We start from the raw sequence: 21,123 nt of genomic DNA on the forward strand, positions 1-21,123 counted from the left end.
CTCTTTTATTGGTCGGCTTAAGGCTCGGTAAGAGTGTGTCCAAGTAAAGTCTAAGGTCTAGTAGTATGTGCTTTAACGTTTTCAGTTAGATATAGATATGAATAAAGGTTCACATTACGGCAGGCAGGTTGTTTACTTGTAAATTATTTACCAAAGCGCTACAAATAGCTATAGTGTTTTTATTTATTTATTTATTTTCACCCTAAATGCAGCAATCATGATACAGCACTTGACACTCCGTTGAAAAAAATAAACGACTTTTACGGGTAAATTCACATATAATAGCACAAGAGACAGCTTAATAGGTCTCAAAACATATTTGAATACTTAACATAAATCAGAAATGTAACACATTGATGCATTAAGGTAAAAGCTACATTATCATACACTCAGTTTGTCAGGTACACCTAGCTTAAATCAATGCAGAATACACTAATTTAACAGTCCTGAAATAAATCCGCCTTTGTGGGGGTTATAATGTTCAGTTTGTGTTGAAACTGTTTTAATAGGTGTATATATTCAACTTTGTGGTCCTTTTGGAGGCTGCAGTTTGTGATGCTGTTGAACTGACAAGTGTATCTATTATTTTGTCAACCCCCATTTCTATCAATGAGGGTAAGCTCAATAATATAACATAAACACCTCCCTGTAATAATTCCACAGTTCAACAGCAGCACAAACTACATACAGGCATGGTTCCTCGCCGTGTATATACAGCAGAGGCAATGGGGTGCAATGTATTTCCTCACCACTCGGTGGCGCTGCCTCGCTGTGACGCCAAATTTGCGGTTGCACTTTCCACAACCTCCAGTTGTGCTGCAGTACCGTTTCGCCACCACAGTGCTGCTGCTGACCAAATAACACTTTCCTGCCTGGAAATGTTGATTACAAAAGATACACCGCAGCAGGCCTTGGTAGAAATGCACTAATACTGCCATGGTGTGTCACCCCTATTAATAACGATAATAAGAATATACATCCAACGACAAACTGATATGCCATCTGTCATCAACACAAAACCACGGAATCATTCCTGGATAAAGTGCAAACATGCATAAAAACTAACATTGTGATTACACAACAGCAAATAAATTAGACTCTCTCCCTTCAGTTTTGTGGTAGATTAGCCTTTCATAGTCAATATACACTGACTATTACACTTTATTATTGAGTAAATAAAAAGGGGTCTTGCAATATCAGTGAAAACACACAGTAAAGCCATTCTTTCACTCATTACTGTGTTTCTATCGGTTACAACTCGACATATCATTATCATTACATGGCTGTTATTAAAGCCTCTACACTGTATGTTATCGGTGGGTCGAGCCCCCTCCTCTCTCCTTGCATCCCTGCATCCCTCCCTCTCTCTCCCTCCCGGCAGTGCATCCCCATCCCCCACACGGTGGCCGTCTCTTCGGGTGAAAGCTGTCTTCCCAACGCCACTGGCCCGACAAAACGCTGCTGTAGCAGAGCCAGTCCGCACCGACCTCAGCAGAGCAGACACACGGGAGAGAGCACGTACACACAAGGGGAATCTTTTCTTTTTGTTCGACCAAGTGACTTTGGTGAGTCTCATCCGCTGTTTATTATAGAGGACAGGAATGTCCATGTGTCGACTCGCTAGTTGTTCGAATTTTTCTTGTCTGTTTTTTTCTCCTCCGTATCCCTTCAATTGTCCTCCGTGGTGGTGGCTACAGTGGGGAACTAGCGGGCTAAGCTAAATGGGCTAGCTCAAATAGCGGAATCAAACTGATTCTAGTTGTCGTGTCGGTAAGACTTTTAACGTTAGCGGTTTGCGGTTAGGGTGGTAAAAATAGCCGGTGTCGTGGCGGCGCAGTCTGCTCTAACCTACTGTGAGTGTTTTTCATTGTCATTTGCTAATCTTGCCCCAGCTAGCTCGCTAATTAGCAATTTGAGCAGCGTGTATCGAGGGATGCGGGGATGCTACGGCGGGTTAGCGGTTGTCTTTTTAGGCTAGCAGACAAGCTAAGCTAACGTTAGTATTATGTGACCCACACGGATTCCTGCACGGGGTGCTTCGGAATGGTTGAATAGCCATGCTAACGGTAGCTAATCTGGTGATAATTGGCAAGATGGCATCTCGGAGTTGTTATCTAGAAATCGGTGGATTTTCAAAATGGTGTCTTAAGCTTGTTTGAGTGTGACCATTTTTGTCCAACCATGGCTGTTTTGGCGTTGCTTGCTATCTGAGGAATGCAGTGCACCGCCAGTGCATGCCACACTCTGATGGACATAACTACATATTAACCTCTGATGTGGTGGTAAATACAAATGCTTGCATACTATGCGATGCCCTCCAGGCTACAGCCACGGTTTATGAACGAAACAACTGCATTTTGGTGTGGACGTGATTTGTTTTAACGAAGTTTTGTAATGCATCTGTGTTGTTTTTGATAAATGTCGCAAATGCTGTCTGCCCACAGTTTTGATTTGTTATTCTGAATATGAGAATAATTGCAAACTGAAGTTAGGTGGGTAATTACATCAGTGATCATCATTAGGTTAACAACAAACATGCAGTTTCTCTATAGGATGAGTTTCAGTAACTTGAGGACCCCAGCTGCCAGAGGAAGTCTTGCAAATGCAAAAATGCAGAGATTCACCTTAGTGACTGATTTGGAGACGGGAGTTGCAATTAATTACAATTGTCATAATTGATTAATTAGTATAGTATTATATGATTGATCTAGGAATTGTGCAGTCAATAAAATGTCAGAAAATAGTATAAATGCCCACCTAAAGTTGACAGAGCCCATAGTGACATTCAGATAAAGAAAGTGATTATCTAAATTCCTCTTGGCTAATTTTCTGTCAACTTATTTCAGTATTAGAGAAGATGCAGCAGTCTGACGGTACCACTCTACTCTCTGTCGTAATACGAGGGCTAAATGCAGCCTCACACAGTGCATAAGAGACAGGATTACACACGATGCTAAAGGCGTATTTCTCTTCTCCTATGACTAGTCTTATCAGTGAAATGAATCCTCTTCACGATCATCTCTTTTTTTGGGGGGGGATTACCTTCTTTAGTCATTGACTACAAATCCCATTTAATTCAAGAAGCCTTATCAGTCTAAAGGGATTTCTGAGATACTACTGTTCTTGGCCCTCACCAGAGCAGTGTAAGTAAACTGTGTACAGCTGAAATATTATTCTGCAGGGACTCGAAGAAGCACACAGCTCCATATACTGTATGGTGCACATTCACTGATGTGAGTTATTTATATTTTTTTCTATTTAAATTATGCCAAAATAAGTCACTTTTTTGTTATTATAACATCTTGTAGAAATCCCTCCTTTCACAGGGCTGAACAATATAAGAGTTATATTGATTCTACCCAATGAAATAACAACACACAGTCTTAATTATAAAGGCTTGTAAGACTCTCATAAAGTCAAGAGGCATCTGGCAGAATTGCATCCCCTAGATGAAGGCATATTAAATGCAAGGACAGTGGTCAACCTTGAGAAATCCACTCACAAATTACGGTACTTTGGTGGCATTTTAAGTAAATTTCTGTAGTTGTATTTTGGCTTAAAAGAACAAGTTATTAGAAAAATCAAGTGACGTTGAACCATACAAATACCTGCCAAAGTGTTTGTTAGTTGAATGTAATCAGTCTAAGGTGACCCCTGTCTGCCATGCCAGAGGAAAGGGGTGGGGGCATATGGGTTTTGGCATGCGTTGAGCGTAGTCTCATGTGTATGAATGGTGGGCTGTACAATGCAACCATAAAACTGTCACACTATTGGAAGCTGGAGTCACTTAATGTTACGAGAGTCAGTAGTTCTATAACAGACTGTTGTCTTTGCAGCACTTCATTCCCATGTGGTTTGAACCACTTAATGAGTTGCCCATCACAGATAAGTGAACAAAACGCATACAGATGGCAGCTTCCAGGTTCCCCCTCCCCTCACGTATCTTGTCCAGCCACCAGTCCCTCAACTTGATGAACAACATGTTTTTATGGAGAGGCTAGCTGGAAAGTCAGTGGTTAACAATAAGGTTGTCATATTTGATGGTTAATACCACTGTAATTTGTGTGTTATTTGTTTATCATTGTAGTTCATTGTTAAAACTGGGGCTTTAACAAATGATTATTTCCATTGTCTAGTTGTCCATCCAATGACCTTTTTAAAGATATTAGATAATTGTTTAGTCCGTAAGATGCCAGGGAATAGTAAAAAACAAAACAAAAACAGAGCCCAAGTTGAACTGAATATTGCTAATTTTGTCCATTCAACATCCCACAGATATTTAGTTTACAGTAGTGAAAAACAAATACAAGCAACAAATCCTTATGTTGAAGAAGATGAAAGTGGGGGTTTTTGCATAATAAATTATGTTTATCATTAATAGATTACTGGAATTGGTACAGATCTGTCTTCTGTTGTTCAAATAATTGATTAACTGGCAAATCATTAGTTAGAATCAACTTAAAATATTGCTATTTTAGGCTCGTCTTCAAGGAATTCACAAAAAAATGTGAATAACGTCATGGAGTAGTAATGCTAATGATACTGTTTCTTTTTTTGGAGTGCAGGACTACTAAATAAGAGGAGATTATTTGTATTTCATAGTGTTAAAATAACCTACAAACCCACATTGGTTCAGGCTGACATATAGCAAATTTACACCACTGTCCCCCACAGACAAAACTAGTGAAATATTTATCACTTCTCCACCTACATCTGCGTTAAAGCTACGCTTTATTTTGTACTGATACCCTACTATATCTCTCTGTATTGTGGAATGCGATGGACACTGAAGGACACATGTATCGTTGTGGGAGATGCTCTCCATCTACTGTTTCCGTGTGATGTAGGTGATTTTTGTCATGCTGCACCCATCCTGTTGACAGTGCCAGCAGTGTTTAATTTTCATCAGATCAATAAATAATATACTCAGGTTCACATTACTTGGCTGTGACCTTTTCACTGCCTACTGAATGTGCTGAAAGTCATGGATTGCACCTTTTTAATGAAAAAAGTACAAATGTTCATCTGATGATGATACATTTGTGGATTCTGCCGTATCAGAATAAGATTTAGTTGCACTGTAGCATTTATTTATGTTATCAGTTTATGAATGTTAGAGTTGTAGGTGGACTTCTCCAATGGTTACTTTGCCCATAGGATACTTCAAGGCTTAGCTGCCCCTCAAACTAAACTTTAGCTTTGTGAGATGTGCACAGTAAGATCTCAGTTACAACAACCCAGTCAACTTAATTTCTTTCATTATGCCAGATGTTGAAATATCTTGACTGCGTTTCCATGAACTCAAGTAACCAGATTACACTCTGCTTTCCCCAGCAAACTGACTTCTTAAATGTTATGTAAAGGAGAAACCTGGTTTCCGTAATTGAGGTATGGGATCAGAGAAATCAGCTTCTTACAAGTGCGCCCGTGTATAACAAAAGATTTCCATCGCTGAAGATTTGAGTATTTGCAGAATCTTGAGAAATCTGGTTACTAACCTTCTGCATGTAGACATGGATTTACAGTGCATGTAGACGTGTAGATTACCCATGTAATCTGATTTCTCTGAGCAACCTGGTCACATAAGAGCATGTTAACACATTGACTGTAAAATCACATATAGTTGAATTTTGCTAGTAAATGTCCTAATGGAGTGATCCTCAAGTTGCATTCTGCTCTAATTTGCTCTGTACTACTACTGCAGTTTGTAGTGTCAGTTTGCCACACTTACCTTGAAATTAAGTTAGATGGGCTTGTTGTTTGGAAAGATCGACTCTTCAACATGCACCCAAACAGTTTCCCGATTGGTGTTGTCTGGATTCATCATTGGTTGGTGATTGATCTTTGATCTAAGTGTGTGTGTTTGTGCATGCAGGCATGTCTGTGTGCATGTATACGCTGGCAGGTGAGCAATGTCACAGGGAATAAAGGACCAGGATAAAAGCTTGAACTGATCCCTGGAGGCAGAGTTGTAATGCATTCAGCTGTCAGTCATGTTAGGGGGTCTGTGACTGTGTACATACACACACACACACGGACACACTCATGTGTCTGCGTTGCAAGCTGTTATTTTGTTAGTGGTACAGACAGTGATGATCAATGGTATTTCCTCATTATTTGTGGATTGTTTTGAGTTCACTTGTATTAATGGGCATTATTGTACCACAACACAGTAGAGAACAGTAATGGGGTACCAGCAGAAATAAGAGGTGAACTAGAGCCTTGATGACTGCACAAAAAAATCCTCAACATTTTGCTGGCTTTGAGTTAAGTTTACAAGTTGCACCATGACATCTGTCAACACACATCTTGGATCAAATGCTGTTACTGCCAAAAAGTTTTGTACATTAGTGTCTTGTACACTAGTACAGAATTGGGACACAGTGTTCTTGTTTTGATTTTCTACACTCAGAACCCGGCCATATCTAATCATCTAATCAAAAGCTAGTTTACACCTGGGACAGTATTTGAATAGCCCCTATTCATGGCTGACATTTTGACATGTGGTGGTTGGAAAAAAAGACAGTTGTAAATAATGAAATGAATGATGGCTGAATTTCTTTTAGCTTTAGCCAGTTTCAGGGTCCTGGTACTGTGCATGCTGGCTCACTGTCACACTGTCAAGGCTTAATGGGACACTTGAAAAGAATGGGGCCAAAGTCAGTCTTACTAGTAACACCTGTGCTTTACTGCTGTGGCAGTTTGTTCAACCAAAGAAACAGGGTATTAATTATGTATTATTCTAAGCTGCCTGTGCTAGTTTGACCACCAGAGGACAGATAGGCTCCAAAACAAACTGTGAAAAACAGACCTGCTGCACTGTTGTCGTATGAAGTTCGTATGGCTGTTAGCAAACATTTGGCAAGACAATAGACCGAGAGCAACAACGGTGTTTAGCTCTGTCCTGTGTTTAGAGGGCTAGCTATATCTAGAACTGCCAGGTGTGTTTCCATCCACCTGTTTTTATATGCATTATGCTCACACATAGGCAACAGTGGAAATGCAGGAAATTTTAACAAATTTCGTAGTATCACAAAAAAATATGCTTGGCTGAAGTGGAAAGGTTGGTGTATCAATAAAAGCAAAATCCATCAAAAAAGAATTCCATGGCTTCATGTACAAAAAATAGCGACTGACAAAAACAAATTTGTGTGGAGCGATGAGGAGATTTTAACATTCCCACATGAAAACACAAAACAAACAGAAATACCAGTAATATATTATTTTTTTCACTGTTTGACTGGCTCTTATTTGATTATGTCATTAAATTTGCACTACATTTGAAAATCCACTTACTTAGGCAACGGAAAAATGACTGGCATTGATCAGCAATACATAAAAGACCTTGCTCATTAATTATGGTGATTTTATGCAAAGAGACAGTAAAATATTACTGGTTGCTATTTTAGCTACATTTTAATGGTCCTTTTTCCTCCTTTTTTGTCATTTCCCATCTCCACAATATTGTCTGTCTGCTGTTAATAATGCCTAGTGGTAATGATTGTTTATCATGGGTTTAACTGCTCAGTCCTAGGTCATAAAGCTGTCTGCTCTCTTTGTGTGTCGTGGGTGCACATGTGTGTGCTTGTATTTATGTCTGTACATGTGTTTTTTCCCCTGTAATTCTTTAGTTCAGAATATGAATCCAGTGACGTCCACATTTTTGTGGGGGATTCCCATTTTTTAACCACTGGCATTTAGAACCAGGTAATCTGAGCTAATTTTGTATATGTGTCTATACATGTAAAGCAAAAACTTAAATCACTGTTAAATATTTAAGTTTTCTACAAGGTTATATACTTATGACGTTTGTAGCTAATATTTTTTCTGCCAAAGCAAAACTAACAGCACTACCACTGAAAAAGGGAGGGACACTGCATTATAGTATGTTACTCTCACTGATAATAGATGTTTTCAAATGAGTGCACGGGTGGAGCGTTCACCAGGTTGAAAATGATGGACTTTTAACTAGTGTTCCATCAGAGTTTTTACATGATGTACTGGGTCTTCTGAGTAAATGCTAGCATGGTATCTATAGATATCTCTAAGTAAACTTTTCTCCCCGTTTGTCATCTGTGCAACAGTTTCCTTGTGTGGTGCATAGTGAGTGCCAGAGCCTCACTTGCGGCCAGCATGGCTGTAGACCTCTAGGCTCGTTTCCAGTATCATTCAGGCCTACGATCAGTGTTGTAATTCTCTAGTTGCAGTGAGAACTCATTAAAAGTCGCATTAGTAGATGCTCCCTTTTAAGAAACTTATACAGAAGCTTCTAATTAACACCTCTAAAAAGACTTTTTGTTGAGGACAGCTTTTTCTCTACAGTCTATGGCTCTTAACCTCAGTGAAGGTAATGCTGTTAACATTTTACACTATAAACTGTGGGTAATTTAAGATTTTCCTGCATCAAATCATACATTTTAATTCAAAGCTCTATCATACTAAAATATAGAAATATTGTAAGTAGTAGGTACTAGACTAAAACAATCACTCGTCTTTAATTGACAGATTGCTTCTAATGTTGTCTTATATTTGCATTAGGATTTACAAATCCAGTATTTTGCCATCCAGAAATGTGTAAAAGTGACTCTCCATGGCAAAACCTAAGAAAGCTTTTCATGCTATCTACCAAAATATAGCGCTTCTAAATGTTTGTTAGTAACCAGGGACCACAGCAGGGGCAGAAATCTCCATGAATGGATAATGTTGAAGGGTATTTATTTCACGGTATATGCGCCCTGTGTCTGAAAAACATTTCCATTTTCAGTGGGCCAGCACAATATTGTCACATAATCCAGGGATGCAGACCCATGAGGTGTGTGACTGATGAGATGATTTTGGAAAGGAGAATAGAGGAGGAGGAAGTCGGCACAGAGGAAAGGGGAGATGCTGTCCCAAAGTGTATATAGTTCTGTCCTAGATCTAAAATAGCCCAGAGCTGTTTGAAGCTCGTTGCTATGGGGCAGGTCTGATTGTGTGGAAGGCAGGGGGGATTTCTGATTCCATCACACTGTCTTTCAATATTGTTACAGGATGGATGTGGTCTTGGACTTGATTATGGATGTCAGCACTGATTGTGAGCAGAGACACTTAGGCCTGTGTTTTGTTAGATATCATGCCGTAGGTAAAATTTCTGTTGTATTAAAAACCTTGAAACCTTTACAAAAAAACTTCATACGGTGTATGATGAGATCCTGCATAAGCTTAAAATTTTCCATCAGAATTACAACCCTTTATTTGATTTCACATGAGGGATTTCTGTTTTTCCTGTCCTTTTTTGTCCATGCTCCTCTCACTGGTTTGAAGTGGGCTGGGCTCAGTTGGAACAAGGTGATGTCACAAATGTCTGTAAACCAATCAGATTCTAGCAAAAAAAAATTAATCAGACTCAGATGCCAGTTGTTGGTTATCAATCAACCACAGGCCCACTGTCCTGATGAGGTAGATTAGCTGAGTTGTTGAGTGTTAAACTCCTTATAAATAATTCCTAAATGTGTTTTATTTCTCTATGTAATGAATAGATTATATTAAGTTATTTTAAAATATAGTAAATATTGAAAAATGTCCATATTTTCATAGAAGCCAATGCAAATATTTAAATTGCTCACACTGTCTGACCAGTGGTCCAAACTCCAAAGATTTATTAGTTATCATAGAAGGCAAAGAAAACTAGAATTTGTTTTTGCATTTTAGACGTAGAAGAGTATTGTTGCTTAAAAAGGTTTGACACTAGTAAGAATTGTTGATGAATTTTCTGTCTATCATTTCAGCTTTACAGTACAGTTAGCCAATGCTAAAATAATATGCTATAGAATAAAATAAATGCATATGAAAAGATCCTCCCAATGTAATGCATATAGTGTGACTCATTGTTTTGATGAGTGTTTTGTGTATTAATTGTTCTGTAAGAGGAAAAAATACTAGTGATGCACCACAAAACACTCAGCAGTTTATTGTCTTATGGTTGTTTCTGTGTTTCCTTCTCATATGACCCAAGTGAAATGCTATCCTGCTGGAGGATTAAAAAAAAAGCTGTTCACTTCTATTCTCTCCTGTGGTGAAGTGTGATAACGCCCACCGGTTTTGATTTGTTGCTTAAAGAGTAGATGCCTGGCGAGGTATTATGTGGGAGGATAGAGTCGGTGTGGGGGTTGTGTTGTATTGTACATGTTCTCCAGGAATGGTGGCTCTTTGTGTGTGTGTGTGTGTGTGTGTGTGTGTGTGTGTGTGTGTGTGTGTGGTTTATTCTTTCACAATCCTTCCCTCCGCCTCCCTCATTATTACCTCTTCTACTCCCCCTAGGCTGCAGGAATCTCCCTTTATGGAGTGGAACCAACATTATTGTTTTGAAACAAGCACATATTTGTATTAACATACACACATTAAACATGTGGGCATGAACTTTGAAGATGTGAAACAGTGCAAGACTTGATTTTCACATTACTGCATTCACACAAAACATTAAAAGACACACACACACACACACACACACAAATACCTACTCTCTGTTAATGTGCAGGCTATTGAGCTATGTGTTTTTGTACTGTGGCCTTGAGGCTACAGCTTGTGAGTTCAGCCCAAATGAAGTCCCACTAATAGAGTTTAAGCTTAACAAAGTCCTGAAAAATAAGTTGGGTTAAGCCAGGGAGCAGTTAAGGTCTCCTTAATAATGCCAGTCAGTGGTGAATGAATCCTTGCACTGTGTGTGTTCATGTGTGAGACGGAAAGTGAGCTGATGCTAGCATTTGTGCTTGCAGTAATAGCTGAAATGATTAGGCGGTCGCCAGAAAAATACCTAGCAACAGTTTTTTGTTAATTATTTAGTAGCTTCAATATTTATCAAGCAAAAATGCTACATTTTCTGGTTGCACCTTATCAAAAGTGAGGATTTGCTGCTCTTTTTTGCCAATTAAGATGGTAAACTTAATATCATTAGGCTTTGGATTGTCTGATATGAAGACAGGGAATTTGAATACATCATCTCTGGCTCTATTATTGAGATTTGTTCACTATTTTCCTAACATTTTATAGTCAAAAATCTTTGATCAAGAAAACCGCAGATTAATCCACAATTAAAATAATTTAGTTGCAGCCCACCTCAGATGTGGTGTATTCAGTACTTCATACAGTATCCCCAGGCAATTAATAAATTTTTTAAACTGTGTCTATCTGGACTAGAGGTCAAGTTGAGTCAAAAAACATTTTTTATCCTCATGGGGATGAAAGAAAAGCCTTGTCTTTTGCAAGTGAGGAGAATCCTGAATGAAAATTGTGATTTAGTATTTTAACAGTGGTCTAGTGATAAGGCTGCTACTGAAAGTACTACACCAGTCAAATCAATATTGCACACATCATCCACTAGACAGCGCACAGCATCTTTTGGTTGTTGTGTAGCTGCATCAGTTTTCAGTACAAATCCAATTTTCTGATAAATGTTTTTCATCATCGCAGTGTCAGACAGGTAGCAGGAAAAATATGAAGTGAGACCCAGTTCCATGTTGAGGATGGAATTGCTGTTACAGAGCTAAACACGCAGTAACATGGTCACTGCTTTGATTGTCATAACCTACAGAGAGGTGTAATAGCTGTCAGCAGATAAGTGAAAACGCTTCACATTACGTGCAGGTTTATCATCACTGCCAGAGTCCCTGTAAGCAGCAGTCCTTTGACTGATGGAGGGATGCTATGTCGCAGCCAACCCTGCTGTCTTTTAAGTCAGGTGTGTTTGTATCAAGGAGAGAAAAGGTGAAAAGACAGAAATCAATTCATACAAAAAGGGGGAAAGAGACAGTGGAAAAAGTGTGCATCATATTGTTATGACTGACTGAAAAAGAGCCAGAAAAGCACAACTCTCACTATGTGATAATAAATGGAGCATCTTTGTTTGTTGGAAACAAAACATTTTAAGGTTCTGAGAAATAAGGATTGTGAAAAATGTTATTTATTTTAGAGACAAATTGATTAATAAGGAAAACAATCAGCAGAAAATAATTGGTGGTGGAATAATAGATTAATCAGCATTGACAATTATGACAGTTGCAGCCCTAGACAGGGATATAGTTGATACTGTTTGGCTCCAGTGGTATATGAGTGCATTTCTTAAAATGTGATATTGTTCTTTTATTGGGAAAAGTCTAATAAAAAACAAAATGGTCAATTTAATACGCTTATTATGAGCACACAACCTAAACCCTTTGCTCTAAGTGCCTAGCAGCAGTTGCTGTTTGCTGATCTTTGTCTATAAGCAAGCATGGGTTTGTTTTTGACATTTTCAGGCAACCAACAATATGGTGTGTCATTTTTAGTTCTATTCTCTTTGAAGTATGCCTTAAGCGCCACAAATGCTTCCAAACCATGGAGGAGATGTGTAGACTTGTCTCACCTCCTTTACACTCACAATACAATACATGTACAACCTCTCTCTCTATTTCCTCTGGAGAGTGGTCTTTTACACTCACAGTGGTCTGTTGAACAGAAGGTCTTCTGCTTAGAAAAGAGCTTTTTTTAGCAATAGAGAGCCCGAAGCACCTCATCACCACCTCCCCTTGAAAACAAAGGGAGTTGTGGTTAGACACACCTACTCATCACATGCATTTCTGTCATCTGTTCCTCTCTCACACACACACACACAGAGCTTCATTAGACACATTGTGGTGCCCCTCTTGTTCTCACCCATTCACTTTTCATCACCTTTGCACACACACACATGCTTTCTCAGGCTGAAACGGATGAACACATGTCTCTCTTTTCATTCACAGCTGTAATTGGGTAGGTGTGTGTTTGCTGCAGAAGACCGCAGCTTAGCCACCTGTCTTTGTGCTAATGGGCATTGTTCCCTCACTCTACACATTCACATACACATTACGACTTAGTTCATGCAAAAATTTAGCAGACAAAGATTAGACTTTGATTAAAGCTCTTACATGGCTCATTGTAACTTTGGTCCAATGATTTTGTTCGATGGTAATGTGTTAAGACTGATGATGCTGGTTCATCTGTTTGGCCAGGCTTAAATGTTTCAACAATTATAGGATAAATGTTATACAGACATTCATGGTCCCCAGGGGATGAATCCTGATGATTTTGGTGATCCCCCAGACCATCGTTTGTCATTTTGTGAATGTCTTGACAACTATTGGATGGATTGTATGAAATTTTGTACAGACACTCATATTCATCTAAGGATAAATTGCAGTAACTTTGGTGATTCTTTAACTCTTCTCTCTCTTATTATGAGAATTTAAAGAGTTATCTTGCAAACAGCACACAAAAATAAGATGGATGTGATATCATTGCTAATTGTTACGTTAGCATTATCATTGTGAGCATTTTTGCTGCTAAAGTTAGATGTTATGCCTTACAGAGATGTTTGCACTGCAGTAGAATCTTATACCCAGTTACACATTGTATGGAAATACAACATATATCTGGATATGCTATCTAGGTAAGGGAAAACATGTGTTAATGCAAAGTGCAAATGCACACAGAACACAGTTCCATACACCATGACCACATTCTTAAAAAAAAAAACATCTGCCCCGCAAGTTGAAAACTCAACTAACTCCAAAAGCTACAAGTAGTAGTCAAGTACAGTAGGCAAGTCCTCCCTTACAGATCATGAATGATACATTGTTTCCCTTGACCTTGGACCATGTTTGTTGACCAGTCCACAGCCCTGCCTAACTAATCTGCAAATTGAGATCCAATCGCAGTGCTAGCAGAATGGAGATAAAGAAAATTCATTTTAGTGCCAGGTGTAAATGCAGAGATCCATGGATCAGATGTCATTATCCAGATAATATACCCAGATACAGATCAAATGTTAATATCAGTTATAGTGTTATGATATTTGCAGATTAGTTGTGTTGAACTTTAAAACTTGCACTTTGAGCTTGGAAGACATTTCGGGAAAATCCGGGATTGTATTTTTAAGCTGTTCTTTTATGCGGCATTTGCAGTAATCTTTGGGTTTTTGCTTTAATCTTGTTATAATCAAACTCTTGGTTTGCATGTAGAGACACTGATTAACTGGGGTGGGGAAAGCTAATGATAAATTAATTGAAGAAGAGCAGCAGAGAGGAATGAAAGGTGGGAGGCAGAGAAGCTTGAGAAAGGAATTAAGCAGAGGAGATGGGGTAGATAAATGAGGAATGTACTGTGAGGTGTGTGCAGCAATAGGTTAATCAGTTCCCCTGGGACATTCTTTTGTTATGAGATATGAATTTGAGTAATGAACCGGAGTTGACATATCACCGCTGTTGTTGTGTTACACACTCACAAATACACACAGGTTCATGTTTTTATTCATGTTTTGGGGCATGCTTATGTGTGTTTATGCACAAAACAACTCCAAAGCAACTGCACCCACGTGTTTGTACTCGCATTCAGTTGTCAAGTGTCTTTGGGTGTTTTGACGTCAGTGTTCCTGGACGGAGCCTTGAAATGCTTCCTCGCCTAATTTGAAGTGTCACTTGGTGCCGTATGGCATCATCACGGTGCAGTGTATACCCGGGCATTATTACAGTAAGGCTGTAATCATGTAAAGAATTTAACTGGCGATGAAGCACAAGCCCAAGATGGATCAGTTCTGATTTAAGCTGGAAATTCATCCATCAATCCAGTTTACAAATATATCTTTGTACAGTAAGCAGAATTGGGCAAATGAGTTTGGATAATCTGTACATGGTGAATGGCTGGGTGATGTGCTGTGTACAGAGAACTTGCCAGATTATATTTCATGCAGTCTCATACATTAACACAACCGATCTCCACTTTAAACCAGAGAGAACTGGCCTGATCATTGCCATCACATAACCAAGTCCCATGTCTTTCAAAGAGTGGAATAAAAATCAACGCAACATACACATGAACTCAAATAGCACAGCTCATGCACACATACACACACCTGTCCTCTTAATTTATTCCTCAGCCGTTCCGCTCTGTGTTTGTGCAGTGCTCTTGTGGTTCTGGCTCATGTGTGTACTGGATCATGCTTACTCATGGCTCGGTGCAAGACTCGGCCTATTTCTACTATATTTTGTTCTCTGTCCTGTTGTTTTGCTCTGTCACTTGCCCGCTCACTGAGTGCTTTGTCATCGGCTGTCTTGATGTTTGCTTTGCTGCTTGTATTCGATGTTTGTGCAGCACATCTCATACAGATATATATATATACACACACATATTTTTATACACACACTCAGACTCAGGCTTTACTCTCACTCACACTCATCATATAGACTTTATCCATAAATTGCTACCTCAAGTCTGTTATCAGAAAGTACTGCTAGAATATAGCTTGTCACATACACTGTAGATGTTTTCACAAAATAGCATTAAACCCAGTTCCCATTAAACTTAAATACATTGTTTTATCCTGGTTTTGTATTTAGCAGAGTTGTTAAATGCATTTATTGGTAGCTAAAGACACCATAGTTACCACAACCATCCACTCAGACATGCTGTCTAATCACTGTCTCCCCTGCTGCTATCACTAACCATTTGCTGTTGCACTGGTGCTTGCTTTTTTTTGCTGTTTTTTATTTTTTTTATTTATTTTTTTCCTTTTTCCTGTGTTCGTTGTAATCATGACCTCTCGCTGTTTTAATTTCAGATTTGCATATCCACTTCCACTCCTTCCTCATTTGCATACAGCAAGAATGGCGAGCGGGCATCCCACAGACAAATTCAGTTTCATGTATCAACCAGACACGCACAAGAGGTACGGGGCACGCATGCACACACACTCACACACAAACACACACAGACATAAACAATGTCCCATGCCCATATTCTCACTTAACAGGTAAGTTGAAATAACAGAGAAGCACTTGAGGTCCTCTCATCCACATGGTGAGACTGGTGGCAAAATATGCCTTATGGGAGATGTAGTATAAATGGTTCTGTTATTAGGCATCTTAAACCCAACCATTTGCAGCACCTTAAATTTTTAGTGGCCAGTCCTCCATTCAGTCCTGTAGAGGAAACCAGGCTGGTGGAGCTCGTCCTGCCTTTTTTGGTGCAGTAGTGAAAATAAGGCAGATGTGCAGCATTTGGCTAGCTGTATTTAATGCCACACAGGGAAACCAAACCATTATTCTCAGTGGATCCATGCGTTCTTGTGCTTTTTTGTCAGTATTTGTGCCTTTTTTTTATTCCAACAGTCTGTGTTTTTAAATACATGCTTATGTTGAGCCTATTTGAGGGTGAGGATTCACGGGGCTTGATTTTTGTTGCATGCTGGCAAAATCCTTCAACTGGATGTCGCCTTAAGAATCTGAGTTTGGGATTAATGTGTGTGATGAGTGTGTGCGTATGCTTGATAATCGTAACAATTTTCTTTCCAATTTACATGGCTTACGTCTCTTTCCCCTTCATTTTTCTTCTCTCCTCTCATACCCCTCCCCTCTCTGCTACACTCTATTTCTCTCTCAGTAAGAACAGGTTATCTTCAGCTATGAATCCAGTCTACAGCCCTGTTCAGCCTGGCACCCCATATGGAAACCCCAAGAACATGGCCTTTACAGGTACAGGCACATACACATTTATCACCCTCTGTGCCACTGTTAAACTCTTTTTTTTAATAATGGCTGCTCTCAGTGATGAGTTTTGAGTCAGTGAGGAAATGCCTAAAAGACTCCTGTTGTCCTCTTGTTCTGTTAATGGCCCCTGACTGCTCTTAGATGTTTTATTAGAATGAAAATTGGTAAGAAACCTCTTTGATTGTATCGAATTCAGTGAGAAAACCTTTTTTCTAAATGGGTTATCATTAGTCTAGCTAATTTCACTTTTTCTCACTATTTCATGTGTTAGCTTTGATTGACAGGTCCCCCATGATATTCGGCTCCTGTAGATTCTGCTCACTTGTTCTGTCTTAGTCTGTACATGTTGATGGTGATGTGCTGCTCAGCTCTACTGTCCACATTTTGATCCCTTTTTTTGTTTTCTTGATCTAATAACTGGTGACAGGGGATTAAACCTGCTGTGCTGCACCAACACATGCACCGTCACTTTACTTGCAAAACAGGGGTTTAGAATGTGTTATTGTTTGAGTCATCAAATTTTAACATACAAGGCACTAACCTATCCAAAACTATGGGGAGATCCCAGAGTATATCTGTGACTCTCTACAGTCAATAGTCTTTTTTTTTTTTTTTTTAGAGGAGATTCATTTGAGGGCCTTTAAAAAAGCATCTACATTTAGCACAACATTTTGGTTCTTGCCTAAAATAACATGTGGTTGCTGTAATTAGAGGAGACAGTTTACAAAGAGGCCACAAAAATCTGAATTGTTCAATAAAAAAAAGCACCTAATACCTTAGATTTGTGATTCCATATCCAGTAATGTAGTACCCAGAATCATCAAGTGATACAATAGCAACTAAATTGTGCTGTAGAAAACATTAGCCTTTCTGTTTTCAATAAAAGTGGCAGTTGATGCAGGATAGAGGGTGTTGAATAAAGAGAGAGAAAGACACAAAGTCACATAGTGTTGACTGAGGTTGATGAGATGCACCAAGAAGCTGGAAAAACACAGAGCTTAAGATCTTTTACAAGGAGCTTGTCAGTCTCTAGTGAGGAATGGTATCACATGGCAGAATGCAGAGTTCATATCTACTAACTTTGGAGGCTTTGGATCATCAGCTGCCTGCAGAGGGCAAGATTTGACAGGAAAGAGCAACAGCTTTGGTCATTAAGGTTATGTTCACGGTGGTGCGAACATTTAAGTGAAGACATCATCTATAAAGCCCGAGAAACAAACTCCCTTGCTTGTGTGCAGCTGCTCCACATTTTGACTTCCACGCTGTAATAACCCACAAAAGACAGTTTCTTTTGTCTCTTATGGCATCTTTTAAGCTGGGATAATTAGACTTCTCCATAGCATTATTTAACCCGCTACTCTTTGTTGATATGTTCTTCACTTTTCACACCCAGTTTTTTGAATATGCTGGTTTAAAAAAAAAAAATGAGAAAAGAGTGCAGAGTTTAAACTGCAGGTCAAAGGTAGCCTCAGGAATGATGAATTTTTTGTTTACAACGTTTGCACATGAATTCAAAAAGATTTGATGCAGTCAAATGAGAGTGCTGGTTTAGCTTACAATTATGTGCTTTGGTTTAGCTTTATTTTTACATTTGCATGTAAACCAGAAGACAGACGCATGACAAAGTCTGAGGAGCAGAAAGTTTCTCGTGTGTCCATTGATGCAGAAACACTCAACATACACACATTTAAATGATAAACTGCTTCATAATTTTGATTTCTATCTATGCAAAACTGACTGTTGAATGTAGGAAAAGAGTCCTGGCATCTTTTAACAGGCTGTGAGCTGACTTCACCGGGAGAAATGTAAAAATGAAGCAGAATTTGTTGTCATCTTAATGTGGATTAGATCAAATTTAGTCAAAGTTTCATTAACAAAATCACCTTCAGAAATAGGTTGTCAATATCTAGTTTCTTCATATATTTCAGGCTCTGACAGTTCAACAGTCCAAGCAAAAAAGTGTGTACAAAAGAAGCACATAAAATAACACACTGTATTCCAGCAGATTATTTCCAAACCCTTGAGTTGGCAGGCAGCAAATTACACATTGTGAACTGTCACCTTGAATCCATGTGTTAAAGGCTGCCAAAGACTCAACAACCATGCAACGCTCTAGGTCAAGTTCAGAGATGTTAGATATTACACAGGTCAATTTATGAGATATGATACTGTTGATGTTGACAGATGTTTAAAAAAGACAGGACTTATCTGTGAGGTACAAAAGGAGTATGTGCTTGTTATGATTCCATTCATTTAATTTCCTTTTAATTCTTAACTCTCAAATTTTAACACCTTGTAAATCCATTATAGGTTCATGTGTTTTACAGGTATGTAACAACATCTAGTGTGTTATTTAATCACAGCTGTGGATCGGTGCACATGATGAATTGAACAAGTAACCAGACATTTGTTCAGAATCTTTTGAACTGTGCAGTGTTACATACTACCAATTTTGTCTTATTTTTCTAAATGAGAAATCAGTGTAAATGAGCCAGACTCCACTTTAAATACTGGGGCCTTATTAGGGTTGCCAATGATGATTATTTTCATGATTGATTCATCTACAGGTAATTAACAAAATATAAAATAAAAACAAATAAATTAAGCAGTTCAGCTATACAATGTCAGACAAGTTTTTCATAAGTGCTCATTTTTGTTTCCCTGAGCGGAAAGTGATGTCTCTCAATTGTCCTTTTTGTTTGACCAGAAAGCAGCAAATCCTCAAATGATAGAACCTGGAATCAGAGAATATTCATATTTTTGATTTGATAAATCCCTTTTTACATATATCAATAATCGAAATTGTTGTGAAATTTCTGTAGGATGACTTCTAACTAAATCTACTAATAGTTTAAGTGCTAATTACAATATAATGAGATGTTGTTGTTATATATATTTAGAAATACATTTAAATTGCTTAATGTATTGCTTGAAATTCTTAGATTAGTGGACCATCATCTTAACTCTGTGGCAGTGTAGACTGATCCAGATATTTGTTAGACCTGTTACATCCTGTAGCTCAACCTAAAGCAGCAGACAGCAGCCAAAGCTAGATGTAGCAAAGGCTGAAGGCTACAGAACAGATAGTCTAAGAGACTGACTGCCAATAATAGCGGTGGCAGTGAGCAGCACTTTGCTCGGGTATATTTTTTCCTCTTAATGCTCCTGCTTTTCTCTCCCTCTTCCTCCCTCTTTATCTCGCTCTGTTGGACTCGCACCTTTTGATCAGTGAAAGCTTTTTCTCAGGTCAAAATCTGCTTTGTTTGCTCGCCGTGTAATTGATGACGCACAATGGTATGTGCGGTGTGTGCGTACAGCCCCCTCGCACGTGTCTGTGTGCATTGCTAATGTTTCTGTATTTATCTCCACCCACACCATATTGGCAGGTGTGTCCCGTCTGCCAGATTGGTGTATGTGAGACGCATTCAACCGACTATGTTATTGGTGCAGACATGTTTTTTAATGAGCGCCATCTGTGCACATCCTGCTCTGAACCAAATTTTGCCCTACCTGTGTGCGAGTGTGTGCGTGTCTGGGTGTATTTCTTGTGTGTATTTGTGGTCCTCTCTGTTGGTTAAACTACAGGTTTCCTAATATTTTCTCTCTCTCCACGGTGATGCCCTGCAGGCTATCCAGGAGGTTATCCTGCCACGGCTCCCACTTACACACCCAACCTCTATCAAACAGGCAGTCCCGGGTATCCACCAGGTGAGTTCGAACACACACACAGCCACACACACAGCCCACATGATGACTTTGTTTGTTTTTTAAAAGGTAATATCTAGGGAAAAATGCTGTCATTTCAGCCCAATTTGTTTGGAGTTAATTAGTGGGATGGTTTTTTTTTTTCTTTTTTGAAGGAATGAAAGTCAGAGATAAACAAACCGCAAAGACGACAGTGTAGGGGATCCATTGAAGTTGTATAGTATGTCACAGAGACACAGTGCTGTATGCAGATAATTTTACATATATAATACACATATGGAAAGAATCATACAGAAAAAATAAATGTGCAGGCAGAGCCAAAAAGCCAAGAGCATTATTGTCTGGCTCCCATTGAGAAGTAAACATTACATTTCAGGGGAAAAGTAACTACAGACATCAATAATACAACCTGTCTGTTCCAACTATCTATAAACTGAACAACTACAAATGACCTGTAACTATGCCACCAATTTGTCTTGAATATTTTTCAGAAATATTTTAATTCCGCTGCTGGCTAACCAGTGAATACCAGTTCACACTCTGCAAGCAGCTGAGTAATGTGCTGGTGTGAAATGAAAGTTAGTCAGTGTTTAGGTTAAGGCTGGGATAACACTTGATGTGCTGAATAAATTACACACTGATGGAATTTTAATTTGAAGTCAGAGGATCCATTACTGCTGCTGCTCTATGTTGCTGCACAGTGGTGCATTGAATGTTGGTGTTTATTATGCTTACTTACTAAAGCAAATATTGTTTTCCTGCATATTTAATAATTGTCTGAGTCATGTGCAGTTAATACTTTGTTGTAAATCAAATGATGTTGGTAAAAGTGAAGTAATAAAAGAATCACTTGTGCAATTAGACAGTTGTTTAGAGCTCTGTG

At 38.8% G+C, this 21,123-nt stretch overlaps 1 protein-coding gene across 2 annotated transcripts in view; it reads left to right on the top strand.

Moving 5' to 3' along the window:
• Positions 1 to 1,252: 1,252 nt before the first annotated feature.
• The window catches only part of fam168a (family with sequence similarity 168 member A), a 30,082-nt gene continuing 10,211 nt past the window's right edge, over positions 1,253 to 21,123 (top strand). Inside the window, exons 1-4 of one of the 2 annotated variants that reach the window (XM_018687899.2) lie at positions 1,253 to 1,565; positions 15,608 to 15,715; positions 16,429 to 16,520; positions 20,163 to 20,243. In XM_018687899.2, coding sequence (XP_018543415.1) covers positions 15,654 to 15,715; positions 16,429 to 16,520; positions 20,163 to 20,243 — 235 coding nt within the window. In that variant the 5' untranslated portion in view covers positions 1,253 to 1,565; positions 15,608 to 15,653. The remainder of the gene's footprint in view (positions 1,566 to 15,607; positions 15,716 to 16,428; positions 16,521 to 20,162; positions 20,244 to 21,123) is intronic. The other variant, XM_018687900.2, reaches the window with a different exon arrangement.

Source organism: Lates calcarifer, linkage group LG21 (assembly GCF_001640805.2).
Source record: "Lates calcarifer isolate ASB-BC8 linkage group LG21, TLL_Latcal_v3, whole genome shotgun sequence".
Lineage (NCBI taxonomy): Eukaryota > Metazoa > Chordata > Actinopteri > Centropomidae > Lates > Lates calcarifer.